Genomic DNA, 23,245 nt, shown 5'->3' with positions numbered 1-23,245 from the left:
AGTGGTGGAGCAACATGGTTTCGCGTTTTGCACTTGATTGCCACGTGGGTAGCCAGATGCTCAAGGTTGATTTGAACAAATGAGGGTAGATCACCTCCTAGGAGCAAGTGGTCTGTGAGGGCGAGTGGATGGGGTTGAGAGCTAATCTGCGCTGACTACGTGTGATAGGCTTGATGGTGTCCAGGCTTAAACTCAGCCTGGCTTTTCCACACGCAGCCCCTGCCTGCTGATGTTGCTTGCGGTGGTACCATCTTTATGTGAAGGTCTGTCACGGGAACAGAGTGGCTCCTAGAGGGTAGAACTAGAGCTAGTAGAAAAAACGGGGGTTCAGTGAAAGGAAGAATTTTAGGTCAGGTTTGGGGCATGGAGCTGGAAGCTTTAATTTCTTTAGTAAACCTACAAAGGAGGTATATTTATCCCCATTTTTACCAAATGGAAATAGACTGTACGCCCCTTAAGGGCTGGGACCACAGTATTCTAAACTCAGGGCCTAGCAAAGTGCCAGAGGTGCAGTGTTCATTGCATGAGTGAGGCCCAGAAGTTCCAGAAGCAACTTGCACCTTGTACAGTAGTTGGAGGTGCTCTGACCTGACTGAGGGAGTGTAGCGGAAGGAACACAGACTTGGGAGCGGGCTCCACCAGGCTCTGGCCAGGTCCTGTCATTTCCCTTTTTGAATTCCAGTTTTCTCAGGAGCCACCATCTGTTGAAGAGGTCATGGTGAGGGTTAGGTCCACTCTACTGCACCACCCCCAGGCACCATGACCCTCTTCGAAGACATCTTTTCCTGTTTTACTTCCCACGGAGCCCAGTGCCGCCACTTTCCGGGGGGCTCACAGCTGCTCTGTTGGGTACAGGCTGGCGTGCTGTTCACAACCAGCCCTGATTCCTCCTTCCTAGCAGGATCCAAGCACACTCTTGGTTATCATGGAGCTTGCTCTGGAGGAACCCTCCCATCTCCCCATCCCCTCTCATTGCGTTAATGAGGCAAGGACACCAGAGGCAACAGCAGGCTTTATTGGAGTCGGAGTGGAGGGACGTGGGCAAGCCCCGGGGAGAGCCAGGACCTTCCAAAGGCTGCACCTCCCATGTCCCCCAGACGCGTCCAGGGGGCCTGAGGAGCGTCGTGCCATCCCCACAACAGGTCCCCAGCCCCAGAGTTAGAGCTGGGCCTTCACAGCCAGACTGGAGGGTGGTGTCAGAGGCGCCACCTGGTGGTGTCGGAGACGCAGGCGGGAAGGAGTTGGCGGAGATCTGTGGAAGTTTGTCTTAGATGCCACACCCCAGTGACAGGGTGAGTCCTGAGAGGAAGAAGGCCCCCAAATCTGGGCAGGGAATTGTCTTTGGGGATAACTACTTACCCCAGTTCTGCCGAGACCAGAAACATTTTGCTTCCAGCTAAAAGCTTAGGCAATCATTCCATGTGTTTTGTGGTTTCATTTCAAAAGGAGATGAAGTCACAGTGGGCAGTGGATTGAGTGGACCCTCAAGACTAAAATGCAAAATGGTAAACACGACGAACGTCCGAGAAGGGAGTCCTCGTGGGTACAACTTTTCTTCAAGTGGCTTCAGCCTGGAGACTGAATGGCGGTCTCCCCTCAGACCCATGGGGCAGGTTTTCCTTTCTCTCCACATGGGTGGGCTAGCCAGGGAAGGGAGCTCTGTTTCCAAAATTTCTCTAAGTGGCAGAGCTGTGCCTTCCTCTCTCCCCTCATTCCTCTTTATCCTTATTTTCCTCCCCTCCTTTCCTTTTGCTCTCCAAAGTCTGTAATCACAAGATAAGGGGCACGGTCAGGAGGGGGGAAGGGGTTGTCCTGTCCCATTCCCTCACCCCACCCCGTGCCCACTACAGACTTCTTCCCTGCTTCCCCAGCCTCCCGACCCCCTGCAAAAGTAGCCTCTGGTGGAAGAGGCCCACTAGTTGCATGGTTAAGATGACCAGCCAGGGCAGTCCTGGTTTGGGACTAGTATCCTGAGATGAGTCTCCAGAGACATTCCGAGTGGGGCACATGGCAGATAATGAGTCACAAAATTTCACGGCTCAGCAGGTGGTCAGTAGCTCAGAGCTAATGCAAAGGAAGGCACCTTTTAACATGGTAGGTCCAAGTTCAAGTACAGGGTGTGCACTCAGCCGGTGACTGTTGACTGATGGGTGGAGGGGTTCAAGCTGCCTAACAGGCTGAGATCTCTCTTTCCCTCCCGCTCAGCACCGTCTAGGAAGGGTTTCTCCAGGACGTGGCTGGGGGACTCCGTAGGCCCTTCCTGGTCAGTGAAGAGACTTCTGAGGCCCAAGGGAGGGGCCTGACCAGGAAAGGCAAGCTGCCTTTCATTCTTTGCCCGAGAGCTGCTGATTAGAAGGGCCAGCTCTGGGTGGCAGGCAAAGAGAAGAGAGGAGATCCAGACCAGTCCAGCTGTTTCCATCGCCTACTCCACCCCCTCCGGTTACCCCACCAGTTTGCTCCACTGGATGGTACTGAAAAAGGGGTGGGACTTGAGTTTGTTGACACCGCCTCCTCCAGCGCCCAGTCGCCCGGCGGGATCAAACTGCAGCAGCTGTGGAGAAAGGCCCAGTCAGCACTGGGCAGGCCTTCCCAGCCCCTCTGCTCCCTGCCAGCCCGGCCCACAGAACCCCCAGGGTTACCCTGGGGGGGACACTGGTGTTTGGCCACCAACATATAGAAATTTGTTGTCCCCATTAACCTCCTGCACCCACATCAGACACCTAATACACTGGGCGGCTTGTTCACACACGGCTCTGTCCTCCCTTCTGTCCACCCTCAGGCCAAAGAAGCCGCCTCCTCCGGGCCGGCCGCACCTCACCTCAGTCAGCAGGGAGGCTGCGGGGCGACTGAGCCACTCGGGCAGCTGGAGCTGTGTGTGGGGTTGGATTCCTGAGGGGTGGCTCTGGGACAGCGCCTGGGAAGACACACGGGGGCGACCCCAGGAGAGTCTGTACGCTCCAGTGGCGGCCAGGATTTTATTTTTTCCCCCTGTGTCACATCTCACGGGGATGATGATGATGCAGATCGTTGCCTTTTGCTTTGCATCTACCGCGTGTCAGGCTGTGGAAGATGCCTGAGACCCATTATCCGTAATTTCCACGACAACCTTCAGAGTAAGTATTAGTACCCCCATTTTAAAGACAAGAAGCAGGCTCAGAGAGGTCAAGGGATTTGTGCTGAGTTCAGGGTTTGAACCCAGGTCCCTCTGGCTCCAAGCTTGCTAGAAACATCGGTCTTGGGTTGCAATCAGGGCAGGCACTCTATCAGGAATAGCACCGAAACTTGTCTCCTTACAGAAAAAAAATTTCCATGGGCGACTCATTTGACATGGCATGCTACTGTCAGGGCCAAGGCAGGGCTGTGGCGAGGGAAGAAGGCAGGGCCTCTCTGTGCTCCAGAAGGGTGCAGCTGGGGGGAGCAGAGAGGTCTGTCTGGAGGTCAGGAAGAGAGGCAAGAAGCGACCAGGAGGAAGGCCAGGAGCCCTGATCTGGAGAGGTGGTGGGAGGCCAAGAGGAGAGAACCACTCTGTGGGGCTGTGTGCAGCCAGGGCTCTCAAAGGCCCTGGCTACAGGACCAAACCAGGAGGGAGCCAGGAGGGACCGGTCAGATCCGGACTTCCGGTCACACTGCATCCACTCGGGCATTTCCTGCTCAAATGCAGTTTGGCCTCTCCCTGCTGCCTGACCTAACCAGCCCCAGGTGTGGCGTTCAGCTCACGAGGGAGGATGGGGGGCGGAGGCCACCATCCTGAGCAAGGGTGCTTGCCAGGGGAACTTTAAGCTCTGGGTTGATCCAGGCTGGACAGGGCAGCTGCCAGCCTGGGATGAAGGAGGCCCTCTCTCTGGTTTTCCAGCCAAAGTCTGGGGGTTATAGCTCTGAAGGGTGTGGATGTGGGGAGTGAGCAGCGGGGAGAGGAGGCTTGGGGGATGATCCAATGGCCTTCTAAGTAAAAGGGCTGTGTCAAGCTCCACCCTCCCTCCAGATCCAGGCCCGGGCGCTCTCTTCCAGAAACCTTCCCTGATCATCCTGACTCAACTCCCACTGAGTTGACAGTCTCCCTAGCTATAGCCACTCATCTGGCAGCGGTGCAAAGTGTGGCCATGGCCTGGGTGGGAGTGGCTTCCTTGGTCTCTCATGGCCTCGGCGGTGGAGGCGGGAGCTGTGCTGGCAGAACACTGGGCCCGACGGCCAGGTCTCGGGGACCCCGGCAGGCTCTGCCCCAACACCGACTGGCTGGACTAACCGCAGCCCCTCCTACATTCAGTGACAGCCACCGGGCCCCACAGGCTGCCCACACACCGCTCACCGTTCCCGTCAGCAGTTCATACAGCAGAGACCCAAAGCTCCACCAGTCGCAGGCTTCGGTCAGCTCAGAAATCCCACCCACCTCTGAGGGAACAAGAACATACGTGTCTCAGCCTCGCCCGCCCAAGGAGGCGGGTCTCCCCTCCACTCACCCTACCCAGATGCCCCAGTTCCCTCTGTCATCCTCAGTCCCCTGGCTCAACCCACATAAAGACACCCTAGGGCTACCCCCTACCCCTTCCCTTCTTGCCTGGGGCGCTGTAGAGTCTGTCCAAAGCCTCCCTGCAGCACTGGGGCTCCACCTCTGACCACTGGCCAAAATACGTGAGCCGGATGTGGCCTTGTCATGCAGTGCATGCAGGGAGGAATAAAAGGGGACAAAAATTGCTATTAGTCATCTTGGAGCGGCAGGCGTGAGGCGGGGGACTCCAGCGCTTCTCCCAACAGCCACAAGGCAGGGGCCAGTGGCTGTGCTGGGCAGAAGCTCCCTAGGGGCCCGGCCCCCCCCGAGGCCCCGAAACAACCTGGTCTTCACGGGAGCCTTGCCCTGAGCTCATCGAGGGAAAGGGTTTGTTTCTCAAGCTCAACCCTGGCCAACCAGGCTCAGCAGAGTCCTTCCTGAAAAGGCCGGGGAGGGGAGGCAAGGGAAGAAGCAGATAACCTCTGCATCCTCCTGACTTTGGGGAAATTTCCTTCTGTGTCTTGAGGCTTCGGGGGCCTCCCGCCGGAGGGGTGGGGTAGGGTGAGGGCCCACTCTTCTCCCCCTGGGCCCAGGGCTCCTACCTGCCTGGTCCAGGAGCAGGTTCCGGGGATTGAGGTCCCGGCACAGCACCCCCTGCTCGTGCAGCGCCTCCAGGGCCACCAGCATCTCGGCCGCCCACTGCCTCACCTGCTCCTCCCTCACACTCCAGGCGGCCCCACCGGTTGAGGGGCGGCTCTGACCTCTGCCTCGGCCACAGCCCCCCAGCACCCGGCCGGCCCCTGCGTGAACCCAAGGGAACCCCCGAGGGGGCCCCGGATCAGAGCCCTGGCCGGGCCCCCGCCTGGCTTGGTGGTGCAGGTGGCCACCTGGGGCCTTTGGAAGGTCCCAGGAGCAGGAAGGGCTGGTCCCGGCTGAGGGTTCACCTTCAGCCTCTCTCTGGGGTCTGATGGCTGCGGCCCCCCTGGCCGGGGTAAGGCTCTGAGAAGTCCGGGGAGGCTCCAGGGGGATTCCGTCCTGCAGGCAGGTGTGGCCAGGCGGGAGGTGAGCTGGGATCCCGAGGCTGAGGCGGGAGTTGAGCTGAGCCTTCATCCTCTCCAGGCTGGAGCCAGACCTAGTCCCAGACTGTTGGAGGCACGGCTGGGAGAGCAGGTGGGACCACAGAGTGCCTCCTGGGCGTGCAGAGGGTGCAGCAAGCATGGGGATGGGGAGTGAAAGAGCGTGGAGCCCAGGTCCCTGTCCCACTCCTGCCACCCCCCGCCCCCCATCTTGGGCACGGACCCTTTGCCTTCCAGGTCCTCACCTCTGCTCCCTCCCCTCCCTCAGCCTAGGATGCCCTCTCCCCTCCTCTCCACCCACCTAAAGCGGCCCCAGCCTCACAACCTGGCACAAAATAGGTGCTTAACCCCTAAGGAGATGTAAATTATTCTTAATGTCCTTGGTCTAGGTGGTGGGTTCGCCAGTGTTCAATGTATTATAATTTTTTTTTAAGGGAGAAAAGTGTAATGAAGTTTAAGTAAGTAAAATAAAAACAAGGCCAGGCAAGGACCTGCGATGACTGTATGTCATGACCCAGAGATGTGTACCTCATTTAAAAAAAATCATAGCTGATCAATAAATATCTGCTACGTGACCCAGTTCCTGTCCTTACAGCTTCAGCACCATCACCCCATGGGGCTACTCCGAGGGGTGGGCACAGACTAGAAAAGTGAAAAGAGCCAAGACTGGAGGAGAGGGTGACAAAGGGGACATCTGCATAAATGCCCTCTCACCCACCCAAGATGTGAACATCCTCCCAGGACGTCCCCTGCCCCCCTGGCACCACACAGAAGCCCCCAGCAGCCATCATCCTCCAGGAAGGCTGGGTCCCCTGGTCTGTGCTGGGCATCTGGGTTCGGCAGTTTAAGAGGATGAGACAGGACGACATCCCAAAGGCCTGAGGAGCTGACAGGGCCCCCTCACCTTGCACATGCTCCAGGTGCAGGAAGATGGAGTCCTCGCTCACAAAATACCGCAGCAGCTTGGTCATGTAGGGGACGCCGTGTGGGATGATGGTCAGCCGCTCCCGGCTCACCGCGTGGCACCTGGACAGGCTCTGGGGAGGGAGCAGAGCAGGCAGATCAGCTGGGGACCAGCCAGAGGCTGCTCTGGTCTTCAGGGGCAACCAGATGAAGGGTGGGAGCCACACTGGAGAGCAGCTGCCTCCCCCCAGTTCCTAACCTGACTCTCAACCCTCTTTCCACCTTGGAAGGCAGGCCCTCCCGTCTCTGGTCCAAGGATGAGGTGGTGTGTGTATGCGTGCGCACGTGCGCATTTCTGGGAGGCAGGGTGCATGCTGGGGGCAGAACAAACAGCTGTTGGATTTGGAGGGAGTGTGGGTTTCCAATACAGCTTCTGGGTAGAGGTTCCCCAGGGGGTAGGGGTTTCCAAGAGCTCTGAGAAAGTCCAAAGGGGAATACAGAATGGCAGGGGGTTGGGCGGCACCTGCCTTCACCACGAAGGTCCCTCCAGTCGCTGGGTCCTGGACCAGCTGCACCTGCCGAGGTCCAGGAGGCACTAGTCAAGGCACATGCTAGTTTCCGGGACTCCACGGCCCCAGCCCCAGCCTCCCAGGGTCCTCCAACAAGGCTGGGCTGGGAGGCCAGGCTTTGGTAGTGCAGAGTGTACCCCCTACCGCCAAACTGACATCGAACCTGTCCTGCTCATCCACCCTTGTTAGATCTGCAGGTCTTAGCTCAGGTACCACCTCCTCCAGGAAGCCTTCCCAACCCTCGCGTTAGGCTGGTGCTCCTAATCTGTCTCCAGTGCTCTCTGGGCTCACCCTATCACACTGTGTCTAATTTCCTGTCTCCCCGCTGGGCTGTGAGCTCCGAGAGGGCAGGGGCCACATGTCCAGCTCTGTACTCCCAGAGGCCTGCATAGGACAGGGAGGTAGTCAGTGCTTCCCACATGCATGGTGAGTGGTCCATCCTGTAGGGTCTGAGGGTGTCATGGCTGGAAGGGACCTCAGAGCCAGTCACCTTCTCTGATCTCTTATTTTACAGGTGAAGAAGCCAAGGCTCAGAGAATGTGGCCCCAGTGGTGCCTGACACCATGTGGTCTTGGCATGCTCCTTCAGGTCTCATCCCCTGCCCCCCAGCCCCTTCTTTTAAATGGTCTCTCTTTCTGGAGGCTATCTTTGGAGGGCAGCCCACTCCTTCTCCTGTTGGTGTTGCTTGGAGGCAGTGGTCTGCCAATTGCTGGGCAGAGCCTTGATTGGAGTTGGGCCCTAGACTCATCTCCATGGTGGGCAGGGGTGGACCCCAGCCATAGGAGAGGACACGTCAGGGGAGGAAGGCGGAAGATTCGGCCCAGATGAGGGGCATGTGGGGGGCAAGACCAGCACCCTGGTGTTGTGACTTCTTAGCCGTCAGCCTGCCCTGCACACGATCCCTGTAGTGGCACATGGGAACCAGGCCCTGAGGCCAGGCCACTGGGCAGTGACGAAGGCTGCAGCCTAGGATTGGGGTTCAGATCTTGGGTGAGCGAATTGATCTTCTCATCTACCAAACAGGAATTACAAATGCCCATCCTCCCTTATCACTGGTTTGTTGACGCCACCAATGGGAAGGCCCTTGGAGAATGTAAAGGCGGTGGGAATGTCAGTTACCACATTTGCCAAGTCACATGGCCTCTGTGAACCTTGGTCTTCTTCACTGCAAAATGGGTCATAGCAGTACCTCCTTCAGAAGGCCATTAGGGGGATTCTATTAAAGCAAGCAACTCAAGTACAGCAGCAGCCTGTGCCTGCCACATAACATGCTCTCAATAGTCTATAGTGACGATTATTAATATCATCACAGGGAAACCCCACGCTGGCTATACAGCATTTACTCTGTACTAAGGGCTTTATCTAGGTCATTTAGTTTTATTCTCCAGCGCTACCAGGTGAGCATTACTAGTGACTCATTTTACTGATGAAGAAATTGAGGTTCAGAGAGGTTATGTTGCCTACGGTCCCCCTGCTAAAAAGTGGTAGAGCCAAGATGTGAATCCAGACAGGCTGATCCCGGAGCCCTGGAGACATAACTGCAAATAGGGGCACAGCCAGGTGACCTGGCGCGTGCCTTCCCCTCTGGGCCTCAGTTTCCCCATCGTCAGTGAGATGAAGGTGTTGGCCTCTGAGCACAGGGGCAGCAGGAGTGAGGCATCCCTTCTGACCACTAGAGGTCTCTCCTCCAACAGCCAGAGACGGAGTCCAGCCTAGTCCCGGCTCCTTGGCCAAATTTACGCAAAGCTTGAAAAAGAAAGAAAGAGAACTCTGGGGTCATTTAGGATAATACAGTTTCCCACAAGTGCTGACACCCCGGATAATTCCCCACTGCCACTTGCCAAGTGGGATTCCCCTCCACCTTGTCTTGTCTTGGGCAAGTCTTCTCGTTTACAGGGTACAAAAAAACAGCAGTGAAGGTCGGGGAGGCCAGAAATAAAACTTGGTCAGTACATTGAAACAAGTGTGTTAAAAAAGAGAAGAAAAAAAAATATATATATACACACACATCTATCAAGAAAGAATTAGACCAAACCATGAACAGTGATTATCTTGGAATTAGATAGGATGGTGGGGATTTTTTTTTTCTTTTCTGTTGTAAACTCCTTTCTCTTTCATGATATTTCAAAAGGGTAGAAAAGGGAGCATTTTCCCATTAAACCAAGCAAATAAAAAAATCCCCTTCCTCTTTTGCTCTGTGCTATAGAGCACTAGTTTGTCCCTTGACCTCTATGAACCTCAGTTACATTCTCTGTAAGACAATGATTAAAATGCAGCACTGTCCAGGGACTTCCCTGGTGGTCCAATGGGTAAGAAAGACTCGGTGCTCCCAAGGCAGGGGGCCTGGGTTCGATCCCTGGTCGGGGAACTAGATCCCACAACTAAGAGTCCACATGCCACAACTAAAAGGTCGCACATGCCACAACTAAGAAGTCCACATGCCGCAACTAAGACCTGGCACAGCCAAAATAAATAAATACATAAATACCTTTAAAAAAATGCAGCACTGTCCAGTAGGACTTTCTGCCATGATGGAAATATTATATATCTGCACTGTCCATTAGAAGCCATTAGCCACATGTGGCTATCAAGCCCTTGAAAGGTGGCTGGTGCCACTGAGAAATAGAATACTTAATTTTAATTAATTTTTATTAAAATAGTCTTATGTGGCTGGTGACTACTGTATCGGACTGCACAGTATAACCCTTTTTCTCCCCAGGGTGACCGAGCGGGTTTAATGCAACAGCTTGGCAAACTAGAATGGGCCTTAACGAATGTCAGGTGAGTATTGCTATCAGGAAGGTGGAAGGCAGTTCTGGTGAAGGGTGCCTGCCCTCATCTTTTTAAAAAGGGAAATCTCGGGCTTCCCTGGTGGAGCAGTGGTTAAGAATCCACCTGCCAATGCAAGGGACACGGGTTTGAGCCCTGGTCCGGGAAGATCCCACATGCCGCGGAGCAACTAAGCTTGTGCGCCACAACTACCGAGCCTGAGCCCTAGAGCCTTCGAGCCACATCTACTGAAGCCTGCGTGCCTAGAGCCCGTGCTCCGCAACACGAGAAGCCACCACAATGAGAAGCCTGCGCACAGCAACGAAGACTCAATGCAGCCATAAGTAAATAAATAAATAAATAAATAAATTTAAAAAAATAAAAAGGGAAATCTCTTTTTTAAAAATAAAACCCACTGAGTTCTCGGGATTCGGGGACAATGAAAGCTTTGGTGAAACACATTAACCCTTTCTTTTAAAATGTCCACAGTATCAATTATTAGAGAAACGCAAATCAAAACTACAATGAGGTATCACCTCACACCACTTAGAATGGGCATCATCAGAAAATCTACAGACAACAAATGCTGGAGAGGATGTGGAGAAAAGGGAACCCTCTTGCACTGTTGGTGGGAATGTAAATTGATACAGCCACTATGGAGAACAATATGGAGGTTCCTTAAAAAACTAAAAATAGAATTACTGTATGACCCAGCAATCCCACTACTGGGCATATACCCAGAGAAAACCGTAATTCAAAAATACACATGTACCCCAATGTTCATTGCAGCACTATTTACCATAGCCAGGTCATGGAAGCAACCTAAATGCCCATCGACAGACGAATGGATAAAGAAGGTGTGGTACATATATACAATGGAATATTACTCAGCCATAAAAAGGAACGAAATTGAGTCATTTGTTGAGACGTGGATGGATCTAGAGACTGTCATACAGAGTGAAGTAAGTCAGAAAGAGAAAAACAAATATCGTATGTTAACGCATGTATGTGGAACCTAGAAAAATGGTACAGATGAACCAGTTTGCAGGGCAGAAGTTGAGACACAGATGTAGAGAACAAACGTATGGACACCAAGGGGGGAAAACTGCGGTGGGGTGGGGATGGTGGTGTGCTGAATTGGGCGATTGGGATTGACATGTATACAGTGATGTGTATAAAATTGATGACTGATAAAAATAAATAAATAAAAAAAATAAAATGTCCACAGTATCAAGGCCAGGAGGACTCCTCCTGGAGCAAACAAATCCAAAAGTTTCAAGCAGGTTCTCAAGCACTAAGGTCCACAGGGGCTGGGCATGTGAGGCAATGGGCAGGATGAGAAAGGGGCAGACGGAGGGCAGGTGCCCCATTAAATCGGGCAGCCCGTCCTCTGCTCCAGCTGACATGAATGTGAGCCAGCATTTCCAGATCTTCTGATTTCTCAGGATAAGTAGGAAATCTGGACTTCTCTATGAAACCTGCCAATTTTTAAATGCTGATAACTAACAATAATTCAAAAAACACCCCTGTGTTTGAGCCAAAAACACAGAAGTGACTTGGCTGGTCTTCTCTTTCTTCCCCATCCCTGACTCAGGGCCTGGCTCCTGGACAAAGCTCAGCAAACAGGCAGCATTGTCTCCCAAGCCCCCCAGGCTTCCCAAAAGCAGACCCTGGCTCTCCTGGCCAGCTGCCTGCCTAGTCCTTGATCCACCCTCCTTGCTGTTCTCTGCCACCCCCTACCCCTGCCAGTATCTCTTCGGCCCCGAGGGACCCCCCGCTCCTCAACCCCTTTAACCCTCACAATGGGGTGTTTCTGGGGGCACTCAAGGCTTCCTGAGCGGGGCCCTCTGCTCCCCCCGAGTCTGCGAGCTGCTGCAGGCTGGAACTGCCCTCCCACCTGCCTGCCCAGATCTGCCTGGGCAGAGCTGTGGTATGGAATGTGGTGATACTCATCCAGGCCTGGCTGCAGGGACCTGGGCCCAGTGGCCCCAACAACTCTCCTAATTTGGGGAGATTGGTGTTCCTGGCTTGGGAATGACTCAGAAAAAGGAAGCAGGATTTTAGGAGGGAGGTGGAGTAGGTAAATTGAGTGCCCAAGAAAGTATATAAAAAGAAAGAAAAGAGGGCACTCTCAAGACAGAATGGCTGGGCTTGGCCTGAATTTCTAATTCTCATATGCACAGGCCTCAGAATATGGGATTCCAAAAATGCTTTGCACATGTGTGTCCGGGGTTAAATTCAAATTCGGGGAATTCTGTCACAGACCTCCCTCTTGGAGATTCACTGTGTACATCTGCATCCTAAAAGCTTGAAACTTCCTATACTTAAAAAACTGAAGTAATGTAACTTTAACTCACTGTTTCCAAAACTTATTTGACCCAGAAGCCCTCTCTCCAAAACACCACTGGTTCAGTGGGATCTCACACGGGGAAACAGTGGTGGCTGTCACCTCCTCGGCCTGCCCGTGGGAGCGGCCGAGCCACGTGGACCGGCGCAGTGGGAGGGAAGGGCTGGGCAGATGGAAGCTGGCTGGGTCTTGGCTGACAGACTGGGGCCTGTTCCAGGGACCTGGGAGCAGCAGCTGGAGCAAGGCCGGGATGGGAAGCCTGCTCGCCGACACGCTCTCGTCATTCGCCTTCATGGCCATCAAACTTGTATCAGATGCTTTAGCGTGTGCCAGGCCTTTCCCCCGAATCCTTTCACTTTAGTTCCCACATCACGCTGGGTGGGGTGGGGTGGGTGGGAGGATCCTTACCCCACTTCCAGATGAGGAAACCAGCGCCCAGACAGGGAAAGGAGCTCGCCTGTGGCCACGCGGTGCCAGCCCAGCCGGCACTTCACCCTCGGCATGTCGGGGAGCACACACCGCTCCCCTTTTCTCTGCGGGCTCCCAGACCCGTCCAAATCCCCCGTGAGTGTTTTAAATTACAGGTGCCTGGGCTCAACCCTAGAAATTCTGACTCAGTGGGTTTGGGATGGGGCCCGGGCATCTGTATTTTTAGGAAGCTCCCCCAGGGGATTCTGATAAACAGCCAGTTAGAGGGAAAAAACGCTTTAGCAAATATTCAGGTATCCCTGGGCTGGGGCAGAGAGCGATCAAATATTGGGTCAAATCTCATTTGACCCAACTTGTCTGTCCTTCTGATGAGTGTCCCAGGTTCAGGTTTGGCTGTCAGCTCCTATCTTCCTGGCTGCCCTGAATTAAGGGAAAAGATCCTAGATGGGGTCAGGATGGGGGGTGGCCGGAGGAGCCAGGAGAGAAACGGCAGAGCTGCCAAGGCCCTGGACAAGGCACCAGCCCGCTTCGACCGCCCGCAGAACGGGTTTCTGGAGATAAGCGCACTCCCGCCGCTGGAACCTCTGGGCTGTGCTAGGTGGGGAGACTCCTGGCTGCAACCCTGGGGAAGTGGAAGTGGGGCAGGCAGGGCAGCGCGGGCTGGCTGGGCGCCCCTGTGGCTTCTGTCTTGAATCGCTGAGGGAGTGGCTTTCTGTGTCTGAGCTGGCGGGCTGTGGAGAGGAGCTGCGCGCCTCTGCTTTTTCCTCACGTTTTCCTTTCCAGGGCTGACTGGTGCGGGCTGGGGTGGAGGAAGGGTGGGGGACCGCCGCAGCCGCTCTCCTCCCCTTGGACCCTCTGACCCCTTTCCAACACCTGCCCCTCCCAGTGATACACAACACCTCCCCCCACACCTCGGGCGGTGCTCACTCACCTTCTCGATGACCGCGACCACCTTGCAGCCCCTCAGCTGCTCTAGGGCAGAGCTCAGTGTGCGGATGGGCCGCAGCCTCAGGCTGCTAAAACCCTGCAGAGGCAGGAGAGAGCCACGTAGCGGCCTCAGGGTGAGTCCTCCTCAGCCACGGCCTTCTCACCAGGCAGTGGGCAGGGCCCCGGCTGCCAGGAGAGCAGTGGCCACAGAGGGCAGGACCGGGGTGCAGGCAGGGCCCACCTCACAGGGACAGACTGAGCAGAGAAGCTGGCCTTGGTCCAGGGTGGCCAGGCCACCCTCTCAGCTCGGTCCCCACCTAGCCCTCCTCCCAGGCCCAGGGAGTTCTCAGGGCTTCAGAAACCCCCTCTCAAAAGCCCCGTCCACAGGAGGCAGATGCTCCCGGGGAGGGGGGAAATAACCTGGGAACATGTGCATCTTGGGGAACACGCCTCGAAGACCAAGGCATGTGGCCCAGGCACCTGCTTTGGGGGAAGCAGCTTACAAGGTGCAGCAAGCCTAGAAGGGGTGTGTATGTGCACACCTGTGGGCTTGAGAAGTGTGCGTGCATTTTCAACCCTTTCTGAGTGCCCACTGGGTCAAGAAAAGCCGTATGGGGAGAGGACTTTTGCACACTTATATATGCACATATTCATGTGTGTGTATATGCACGTGGGTATTTGTGTCTGCTCCGAATACTCACTGCAGCCCAGCCAAACACAGAGAGATCTGGGAGCCTGAGTGTGCACATAGGTGAGCACGTGTACGGGCCATGCGTCAGGGTGGGGAGGTGTGTGTGTACTCTGTGAGGGCGTAAGACTGGACTGGAGATGATTCACTAAGCGTCTGAAAATGAATGAATTATGGAGAGTGTGGGATAGAGAGGAAGCCAGGAGGAGGAGGGCAGGAAGGCAGCCCTGGCACACACACCAGCCGACCTGTGCTCTCCACCGTCTGCCTGCCGCCTGGGATGGCAGGCGACAGCTCCCTGGCCTGTCGGGTGAGGGCCTCAGCTCTCTCCCCTCAGAGCCCTCAGGCCTTTGGGGTCTCCTTACCGTGCCAGGGCTGGCTCCACTGCCCAGCGTCCTCTGCAGGTGGCAATTAAAGATCTCCTCTGCCCGCCGCAGGTACTTGGTAATTTTCAGCTTTACAGCCTCACATCTCTCCTTGTTGGGGTCGACTGTGGGGAGAAGGGGTCCTCTCCTTGGGAGGACGCTGGGGTTTGGGCTCCCATTGCCCACCCTCTGCCCTCCATAGGAGGTAGTGCCTATTTCTGATGCTGGTCAGTGGATTCTGACCCCACATCTGTTCTTGGGTCCTCCTCTGGATGGGAGAAGAGCAGGGGAGGAGGAGGAGGGATGGTGGCAGGAGAGGTTGGGAACCACAGTTGCCACTCAGCCTACAGCACTTTACATTTGGCACCTACTACCTCGCTGGCCACCATCACACCCTGGGAAGGGACGGAGTGTGGATTTCCATGTCTGTTTTTCAGAGTAGGAGACAGAAGCCCCCAGAGAACACACGTTCCTCTATCTCTGATGCCCAGTGTGAAAGAGGCCAGAATGGGGATCAGGACTGGAGGGTACAGAAAGTCACTGGACAAGCATGAGGCCCAGGTGTTGAGAGGTCTCTTCGGCGGGAGGGTAGGAAGCGTGAATTGGGGCCTGACTCCTACCCCCGGCCTGGCCACCAAGGCCCTCAGGGGTCTCCAAGTGGCCTCAGGGCCAGCCTCTCTCCCTACCTGGAAATGCCTCCCTTTTCCCTGAACAGGCCTCCCCTCTCACCTCCAGGCCTGTGCGGTTCTCTCTCTGGAGCCCCACCCAGCCCTTCAACTGGACAACATGCCCACCATTCTTCAGTACTCAGTTTAGGGTTTTGACTTCTAGAAAATGCCCTATGCCAGCCTAGTCTGGCCTCAGTTTCCCTCTTCCCTCCCTTCACTTCCTCCTCATTGTTCTTGCCACCTGGGACTACAATAGTCCATCATCAGCTCATCAATCTCTGCCCGTTAGAATGCAAGCCCACAGAGGGCGGGACCCCAGCCCAGCTCCAGGGGCAGGCAAGCTTAGTGAGCCAAGCGCACAGCCTCTGGAGCCCACACTGTTCAAACCCCAGCTTTGCCACTTGAGAGCTGTGGAGTCTTAAGCAAGCTATTTAACTGCCCTGTGTCTCAGTTTCCTCATCTGGAAAACAGGAATAAAAATCATTCTTATATATTTGGAAGTACAGGCAAGAACATATACAGTGGTTTGTATTACTGTGAATGGGAAATGAGTTGATACAGGTAAAGCCCTTAGACCAGCACCTGGTGTATAGGAACCGTTCGATAAATGAGAGCTGTTATTATTGTCCTTTGCAGAGGCCCTGCAGGGCCCACACAGAGAGCCCTGCTCACCCAGCTCAGATGGACAGATGGCGGGATGAGCCCTTCACCACGGGCCTCCGTCCCTGCCCAGCCCCAGCCTCACCATTTACGCCTCGGAGCAGAACGTCCACGCCATTCTGGTAGTGGTTGAAGGCTGCCTCGTAGTCCTCACTGACGTCACGCTCCAGGGCCAGCCGGATCTGTGTGGCTGCATCCACCAGGTAGTCGCGCTTGGTCATGTCAGGTGCCCCCGGAGTGACCCGGTTGCGAATCTGCTCCAGGTACACTAGGGTCTGGGACCGCACTCATGAGCAGCGCTCGGGGTCCAGGCCAGGGCCAGGGGGACACTCACAGGCCACCAGGCTCATGGCTGCCCTGGAGCAGGGACCTGGAATGAGCAGAGGCATTAGGGAGAATCCAGCTGGGAGTAACACCCCATCTGCACCCTGGTTTCCTCTACTGAGTATTGGGAAGACTAATACTCACGTCCAAGGGCTGGAGGGATCAGAGCTAATGTGGGTAATATCCCTCACTGAGCCAGATCTTTCCTAAGTGGTGGTAATAACAGAATAATAACATAATAACATGCTTTGGGCTCTGGGTTTTTGGTTTTCAATTCAAATTCAGTTCAACAAGTATTTCTTGAGCACTTACTATGTGTTGAGCACTGGAGAGAGCTGAGGATATGCCTGCAAAGGGCCTCTATACACATTAAACATGGAGGTCACACACTCTGAGGCTGAAGCCAGGGCCCGGGGCCCAAAGGCCATTCCTTATACTGTTCCCTCCATCCTGCCTGTTCTCCCCTCCCTGCTCCTCCCATGGGAATCTCATTTATCCTTCAAGGTTCGGCTCCATGGCACCTCCTCGAACAGGATGCTTTATTTCATTTCTCTAGGTCCTGAGGTCAGTGTGGCCAGGGAGTGAGGACCCCCAAGGAGCCAGGCAGAGAGCTGGGCACAGGGCTTGGCCTTAAAGCCTGCGGGCAAATGAAATGACTGAGTAGCAGATTCAGTGCCACTCTGGGTGGAGTTAGAGGAATGAGGTCAGAGCCCAACCAGCCCGAGGAGGGGATGCCTCTGGCCTCCTGGCTCTGTCTCGGAGAAGGCCAGGAGGCCACGTGGCCGCCAAGGACTGTACAGCAGCCCCTCCCTGAGCAGTGTGTGATACAAGTGGCCACAGGGGTAAGAGCAGTGTCTTCAGGAAAGGAAAGGGCTCAGAGAGAGGCCAGCAGAGCTGCCTTTGCCCCTCACTGCAGCCTCTGCACCTTCACTCTCTCAGGCCCCATTGGGAAGGGGCAGGGCCCAAATTGCCAGCTCCAGGTCATTTCTGCCTCTGTGGAGAGAGGGAGGAGAGAACAGGATGGGGAGTGGGGCGGGGAGGAAAACCCACATCGTGAAGCCAGCGGGGAGCTGAACCCTGGCCAGGATGCGGCCAGGAGGTGGAGGGAGGGGGGAAGGGAAGCCGCACCCTCCCCACTCGGCCCAGTCACCAGGGACGTGCCGCTCTGAGTCCTGTGCTCAGAGGCACCAAGGCAGACAGGGCGGGCTGCTCTGTGTCAGGGCCCGGCTTCCGGGGCCACACGCCAGGCCGGGTCCTTCCGGGCAGAACCGCATAGGCGCGCCTGGACCCAGAAAGCGGCGCGTCCAACCCTCGAGTCCCCGGCACGCAAGGTGCACCGCTCCTCGGGGGTCGCCGAGGAAGGCGGGCTGGAGGAGTGAGAAGAGGGGCATCCTCTCCTGGGGGAGGGGGGATGGAGGAGGAGCCGGGCAAACACCGTACCTGCCCGAGCCAGGAGCTCGGTCCTCGCGGCCAGACCCAGCCCTGCCGCCACTGCCCCTTCGCCCCCGCGGGGGACCTTGCACCGTGGGCGGCTGCTTTCAGCCCTCCACCCAGGTGCAGGGGTCTGGCCGGATGCAGCTCGGTCATTGGTTGCAGATGAGCTCATCCTCTATCCGTTAGAATAAACCACCAATCAGCGCCTGGCTCGACTTCTGCGGGGCCCTTAAAGCAGAAGCGCCCGCAAAGCGGAGCGCTGGGGGAGGGGAGAGGGGAGAGGGGAGAGGGGAGAGGGGAGAGGGGAGAGGGGGGAGGGGGGAGGGGGCGGGTAAGGGAGTTGGGGTGGGGGTAAAAGCTGCGGAGAGAGGAGGTCCAGAATCTCTCAGGGATGCGGAAGGAGGTGCTTCAGAAATCTAGGCCGACTAAAGGCACACATGCAGCTTCCAGGACTTTTCTCATCCATTACTTCATTCATTTATTCAACTATTTAAATATTATGTATTGAGAGACTACTGTGTGGGAGGAGCTAGATGCCAAGATACCGCGACGGAGAGGACAGTCTCTGCTCACGTCTTCATGGGGTTTACAGTCTAGGGAGGGATACACGGATTAAAGAACTAAAGAATACAGTTGATACTTCATTCCAGTTGTGATCAGAGTTGTGAGAGAGAAGCATCACAGGGGCCATGAGACAGCAAGGGGAGTGACCTAGTCTGGGGGTGAGAAGACTTTCGGGAGGAGGTGATATCTGAACTGGGCACACAGACCTCACCTGCACCGAATGCTGCCTGGACTCACGCTATTCTTCCCTAGTGCACTTGCTCTCTTCTAGATACCTTATCATTCCAGTCCCTTCTAATTCCCAACACCTCCTCCCCCTCACTCAGCCAAAGACCATGCTTCTTCCATCCCCTGAAAATTTAGGAACATAGACTCCTACCCTGCCTGCTATCTGCCTGCTGTCCAGGTCTGCACCCACATACCGTCTCCCCATCTCTTTCAATAGATGACCTGTCTGAGCCCCATCAAAGGCCAACCTTCCCCTTGGGATCAACCTTGTCCCGTCACCTACTCAAGGAACCCCTTCCGGCAATTCTCCCCTTTCTCTCCTACATCATTAATTTTTGGCTCCTACTGCATCGTTCATTCCTATCTGAAACAAACATCATGCTGATTCTCCCATCTTGAAAACAAAACAAAAAACACTCTTGGCCTCACTTCTCCCCTATCTACCACCCCAGGTTTGCAGCAAAACTCCTCAAAAGAGATGTCTCTACTGTCTCCAGTTTCTCTTCTCCCACTCTTTCTTGAACCCGCTCTGATGAGGCTTTCTTCCCTGACATCGCTCTGAAATAGCTCTTGGTCAACCAGGAGCTCCATGACCTCCTGGTTGCTAAACCCAATGGTCATTTCTTAGTCCTCATCTTACTTGACCTCTTAGGAGCATCTGACCCAGGTGATCACAGCCTTCTGTCCATGTACTTTCTCCCCAGGCTTCCAGGACCCATACTCTCTGTTGCCTCCCTCTCACCAGCAGCCCCTTATCTGTCCCCTGTGATGGCTTCTTCTCTTCCAGATGTTTGAGTGTCCCAGTTTTGGGCATCTTCCTTCTCTCTGTCCTTACTCACTTGATGAGGGATTGCACCTAGTCTCATGATTTTAAGTAGTATTCTTCCATATATTGATGATTCTGTATATCTATTTAGAGATATCTTATATTTTCTATATCCCTTAGCTCTCACCTCTCTACCAGACTTAAATATTTAATAGTCTAATAAAACACCTCAAATTCAAAGAGTCCAGAACCTTGGAAAAATTATGTTGAATGAAAGAAGTCAGACACAAAAGGCTACATACTGTATGATTCCATCTATATATAATTTCCAAAATAGGCAAATTCATAGAGACAGAAAGTAGATGTCTGGGGGCAGGTGGAGAGTGGATAATGGGTATGTGTTTCTTTTGAGGGGTTAACAAATGTTCTGGAATTAGATAGTGTGATGGTTGCACAACTCATGAATATTCTAAGAACCATCGAAGTCACATTTTAAAGAGGTGAATTTTATGATATGTGAATTTTATCTCAATCAAAAAATTATCATAATGAAAAAGAAAAAAAAACTGAACTCTTGATCCTCCCCCACCTGAAACCTTCTCCACCTAAAACCTCTTCCACTCTTCCAGCTCCATCCTTCCCATTGCTCAGGCCAAAATTTTGGAGCCATCCTGGCTTCTCTTATTTTCTCACACTCCACATCTAATCCATTAGAATATCATCATGGTTTTTCCTTCAGAATGTATCCAGAATCTCAGCACTTCTCACCACCTCCACTGCTGTGACTCTTGTAGGAGCATCTTCATCTCATACCTGATTTATTGTAGGTGATTCCTCCTGTCTTCCTGTTTCTACCCTTGCCACCCTAAAGGTGGCTCTCACCACTGCATCAGGGGGATCCTTTCAAAGCGCAGTCAGATTCTGTTCTTCTTCTGTTCAAAAGTCTGCAAGGGCTCCCATCTTAGTCCAAGAAAAACTCAAAGGCCCTGCTATGACCTCTAAGGCCCTCACGGTCACCCTCCTCCACTATTTCTCCAGCTTCATCCCTTACCAGTTTCACTCACTCAGCTTCAGTCCTGGAACATTCTCACTGCTTCTAAAACCCACATGGCAATTCCCACCCCAGAGCCTTTGCCCCACTGCTGCCCTCTGCCTGGAACAGTCCGCTTTTGGATACCTACCTAGTAAACTCTGCCCCTGCTTTGAGTCGTTGCCCTGATGTCTTGAAAGACCTACTCTGACTACACCCTCCCAACATCTCCATTTCTCCCTTGCCCTGCTCTGCTTCTTTTCTGTTGTACTCAAGACTATTGGCATGCTATCTAGTTTACTTATTTATTTTATACGTTTCTTTTCTTTCCTCCCGCCGGTGTAAGATCCACATGGGCAAGGCCTTTATCTGCTTTGTATCCCAGATGTATCCCAGATGTATCCCAAGTGCCTAGAACAACATCTGGCACATAGCATTGCTCAGTCAGTATTGGCTGGATGAGTGAATGAGCTCTAAAGAATGAGAATTAACCAGGAAAACTGTTTGAAGAGGACAGTGGAAGAGAATGTTCTGGGTAAAGAAACAGCATATATAAATGCCTTAACAAATTAAGGGAGAAAAACAACATTTACACATCAAACAGATGACATAAAAACAGTTGATAAAATTTAACACTCATTCATGATAAGGACAAACTCTTTACTTAACAAGTTCTAAACAAACTCACGCACTTACTTCTAAACTTGATAAAGGGTTATCTACCAGAAACTTAGAGCAAACACCATGTGTAACGGTGGAGCATGAGAAGCATTCCCACAGTCCAGCTGTTCTTCTGGCATATGGAAGGATCACACTTCCCTTCCCCTTTGGAAGTTAGGCTTGGCCATGGGACTTGCTTTGAAATGTTAGTGGACAGAACAGCAGTTACTTCAGGGTGGAAGCTTCAAAAGCCAGTACATAATTCCTCCTGCCGTAGTGATTGTGGAAGCACACGTCCATGTGCTTAGCCTCCATCAGCCTGAGTCTCTGAGAAATAACAATAAGGAACCCCTCCCAGATCCATGACTTGTGTTGAATATGAGGTATAAGTGAGAAATAAATTTTGATTGTGTTGAGCCACTAGATTTTGGGACTGTTTGTTACTGCAGCAAACCTTGACCTATCTTGAATGATACCCCAGTGCAGTCAGAAATAAGCCAAGACCTCTACTCGTCAACAATATACTGGAAGTTACAACTAACATGATAAGAAATTAAAAACAAAGAAGAGAATAAAGACGCAGATGAATAGAACTGACTTGGGGACACGGGGTGGGGGGAAGGGGAAGCTGGGAGGTAGTGAGAGAGTAGCAATGACATATATTCACTACCAAATGTAAAATAAATAGCTAGTGGGAAGCTGCTGCATAGCACAGGGAGATCAGCTCAGTGCTTTACGACCACCTAGAGGGGTGGGATAGGGAGGCTCAAGAGGGAGGGGATATGGGGATATATGTATGCATAGAGCTGATTCACTTTGTTGTACAGCAGAAACTAACACAACATTGTAAAGCAATTATACGCCAATAAAGATGTAAACAAACAAACAAACAAGACAAAACAAAAAAAAGAAGAGGTTTAAAGATTGGAAAGGAAGAGACCAAATTGCCATTATTTGTGATAATGTGATTACCCACCTAGAAAACACAGAGCAACAATTAGTGAGTTAGAACAGTTCAATATTTACAAATCAAGAGAGCTTTTCTATATATCAACAATAACAATTTGAAAATGTAATAATAATTTTAAAATCCCATTCATCACAGCAACAAAAACTATGAAATACTTATGAATAAACTAATCAGAAGTATATAAGAACTTCATGGAGGAAATAATAAAATTGAAAGTCACAAAAAATGGAGAGACATGCTGTGTTCAATAATGGAATGACTATTGTTGTAAAGATGTCGATTCTCTCCAAAATAATTTAAAACTTCAATGCAATCTCAATCAAAATACTAAAAGGACTCTGTAGTACTTGACAGGATGCTTCTAAAATCCATATGTTTATTCATTCCCTTAACAAAAACTTATGGAGGGTCTACTATGGGCCTAACCCTGTTCTAGATAGTAAGGAGATGGTGGTAAATAAAACAAAACAAAAACGCCTTCCTGGAGCTCTTTTTCTAATGGAGAAAAACAGTAGTAAACACACAGACATACAGATACATAATATCTCATGATGATTTTACACAGTATATGAAAATGTGCAACAATAGCCCCTTGGAAAAAAACAAATGGTGGGGGTTAGGATCTCGCCTTACCAGATCTAAAGAGTTATTATAAAGCTTCAATTTTTAACAGAGGTGACGTTGGTACACATAAATAGGTAAGAATAGACTAGAGTCCCCCCCCAAAAAAAATTCATGCATCTAGGGGATTTGACTTAAGATAAAGAAGGCATTTCGAACCAGTGGGGTAAGGATGAATTCTTCATGAGAGGTGTTGGGACAATTGACTTAAGGAAAAAAAATTGATCTCTTCCTCATACCTTATACAAAAATAAATTCAAGTTTAAAATTCTAAATTTAAAAAAAGAGAACAACCTCAAAATTTTAGAAGAAAGTATCAAAGAATATCAGCATGTTCTTCAGGTAGAAATCACCTTTTAAATATTCCTGGTGGGGAGGGATATGTGAATTAGTATATTTTGGAGGGTGATTTATCAGAACTATTTAAAATGGAAATACACATAATCTATGACTTATCAATTCCACTTCTAGACATTTAATCTAAAAAAAAAAAAAAAAACACTTGCAAGATACGTAAGGATATATATGGATATTCACTGCAACATTGTCTGCAATATTAAAAAATTGGAAAAAATTCCAAATTTAATATCTTGTGAAATATCAATGTAGAAATGAATTAATAAAATGTGGTATATTCATATATTGAATTATTATTATTATTCAGCATTTTAAAGGAATGAAACAGAACTAAATCTATGTGTACGAACATGCAAGACCTGAAAAACATATTGTTGAGTAAAGACAGTCAGTTCCTAAGAGCT

At 52.2% G+C, this 23,245-nt stretch overlaps 1 protein-coding gene across 3 annotated transcripts; it reads right to left on the bottom strand.

The window, feature by feature from the left end:
- Positions 1 to 994: 994 nt before the first annotated feature.
- Positions 995 to 17,799, bottom strand: RPS6KL1 (ribosomal protein S6 kinase like 1). 3 transcript variants are annotated; one of them, XM_082451686.1, is made up of 14 exons: positions 17,652 to 17,788; positions 16,356 to 17,204; positions 15,973 to 16,257; positions 14,560 to 14,684; positions 13,511 to 13,603; positions 8,574 to 8,780; positions 6,989 to 7,040; positions 6,748 to 6,839; positions 6,467 to 6,599; positions 5,089 to 5,676; positions 4,556 to 4,645; positions 4,307 to 4,389; positions 2,819 to 2,914; positions 995 to 2,551 (listed from the first exon to the last, which is right to left on the bottom strand). In XM_082451686.1, the coding sequence occupies exons 3-14, from the start codon at positions 16,106 to 16,108 to the stop codon at positions 2,441 to 2,443; spliced, it is 1,806 nt and encodes a 601-aa protein (XP_082307812.1). In that variant the 5' UTR covers positions 16,109 to 16,257; positions 16,356 to 17,204; positions 17,652 to 17,788; the 3' UTR covers positions 995 to 2,440. The 3 variants fall into 3 exon arrangements, with proteins under 3 accessions (XP_082307812.1, XP_082307814.1, XP_082307813.1); XM_082451688.1 differs by having other exon boundaries at positions 17,137 to 17,204; XM_082451687.1 differs by lacking the exon at positions 16,356 to 17,204 and having other exon boundaries at positions 17,652 to 17,799.
- Between the last annotated feature and the right edge of the window lie 5,446 nt (positions 17,800 to 23,245).

The sequence above is a fragment of the Balaenoptera physalus genome, assembly GCF_965194825.1.
Source record: "Balaenoptera physalus genome assembly, chromosome: 2".
Lineage (NCBI taxonomy): Eukaryota > Metazoa > Chordata > Mammalia > Artiodactyla > Balaenopteridae > Balaenoptera > Balaenoptera physalus.
Note: the sequence above shows the minus strand (reverse complement) of the source record. Positions and strands in the feature narration are given on the sequence as shown.

Coding starts and splice junctions, on each gene's coding strand:
- RPS6KL1 (XM_082451687.1), bottom strand. CDS start 16,108: ATGACCAAGCGCGACTACCTGGTGGATGCAGCCACACAGATCCGGCTG. Junction 8,781..13,510: donor TGGTCGCGGTCATCGAGAAG/GTGAGTGAGCAC, acceptor TTCTTTTTCAAG/CTTTGCGTAAATTTGGCCAA. Junction 6,600..6,747: donor GGGAGGGCCTGCCTTCCAAG/GTGGAAAGAGGG, acceptor CTCCCTCCCCAG/AGCCTGTCCAGGTGCCACGC.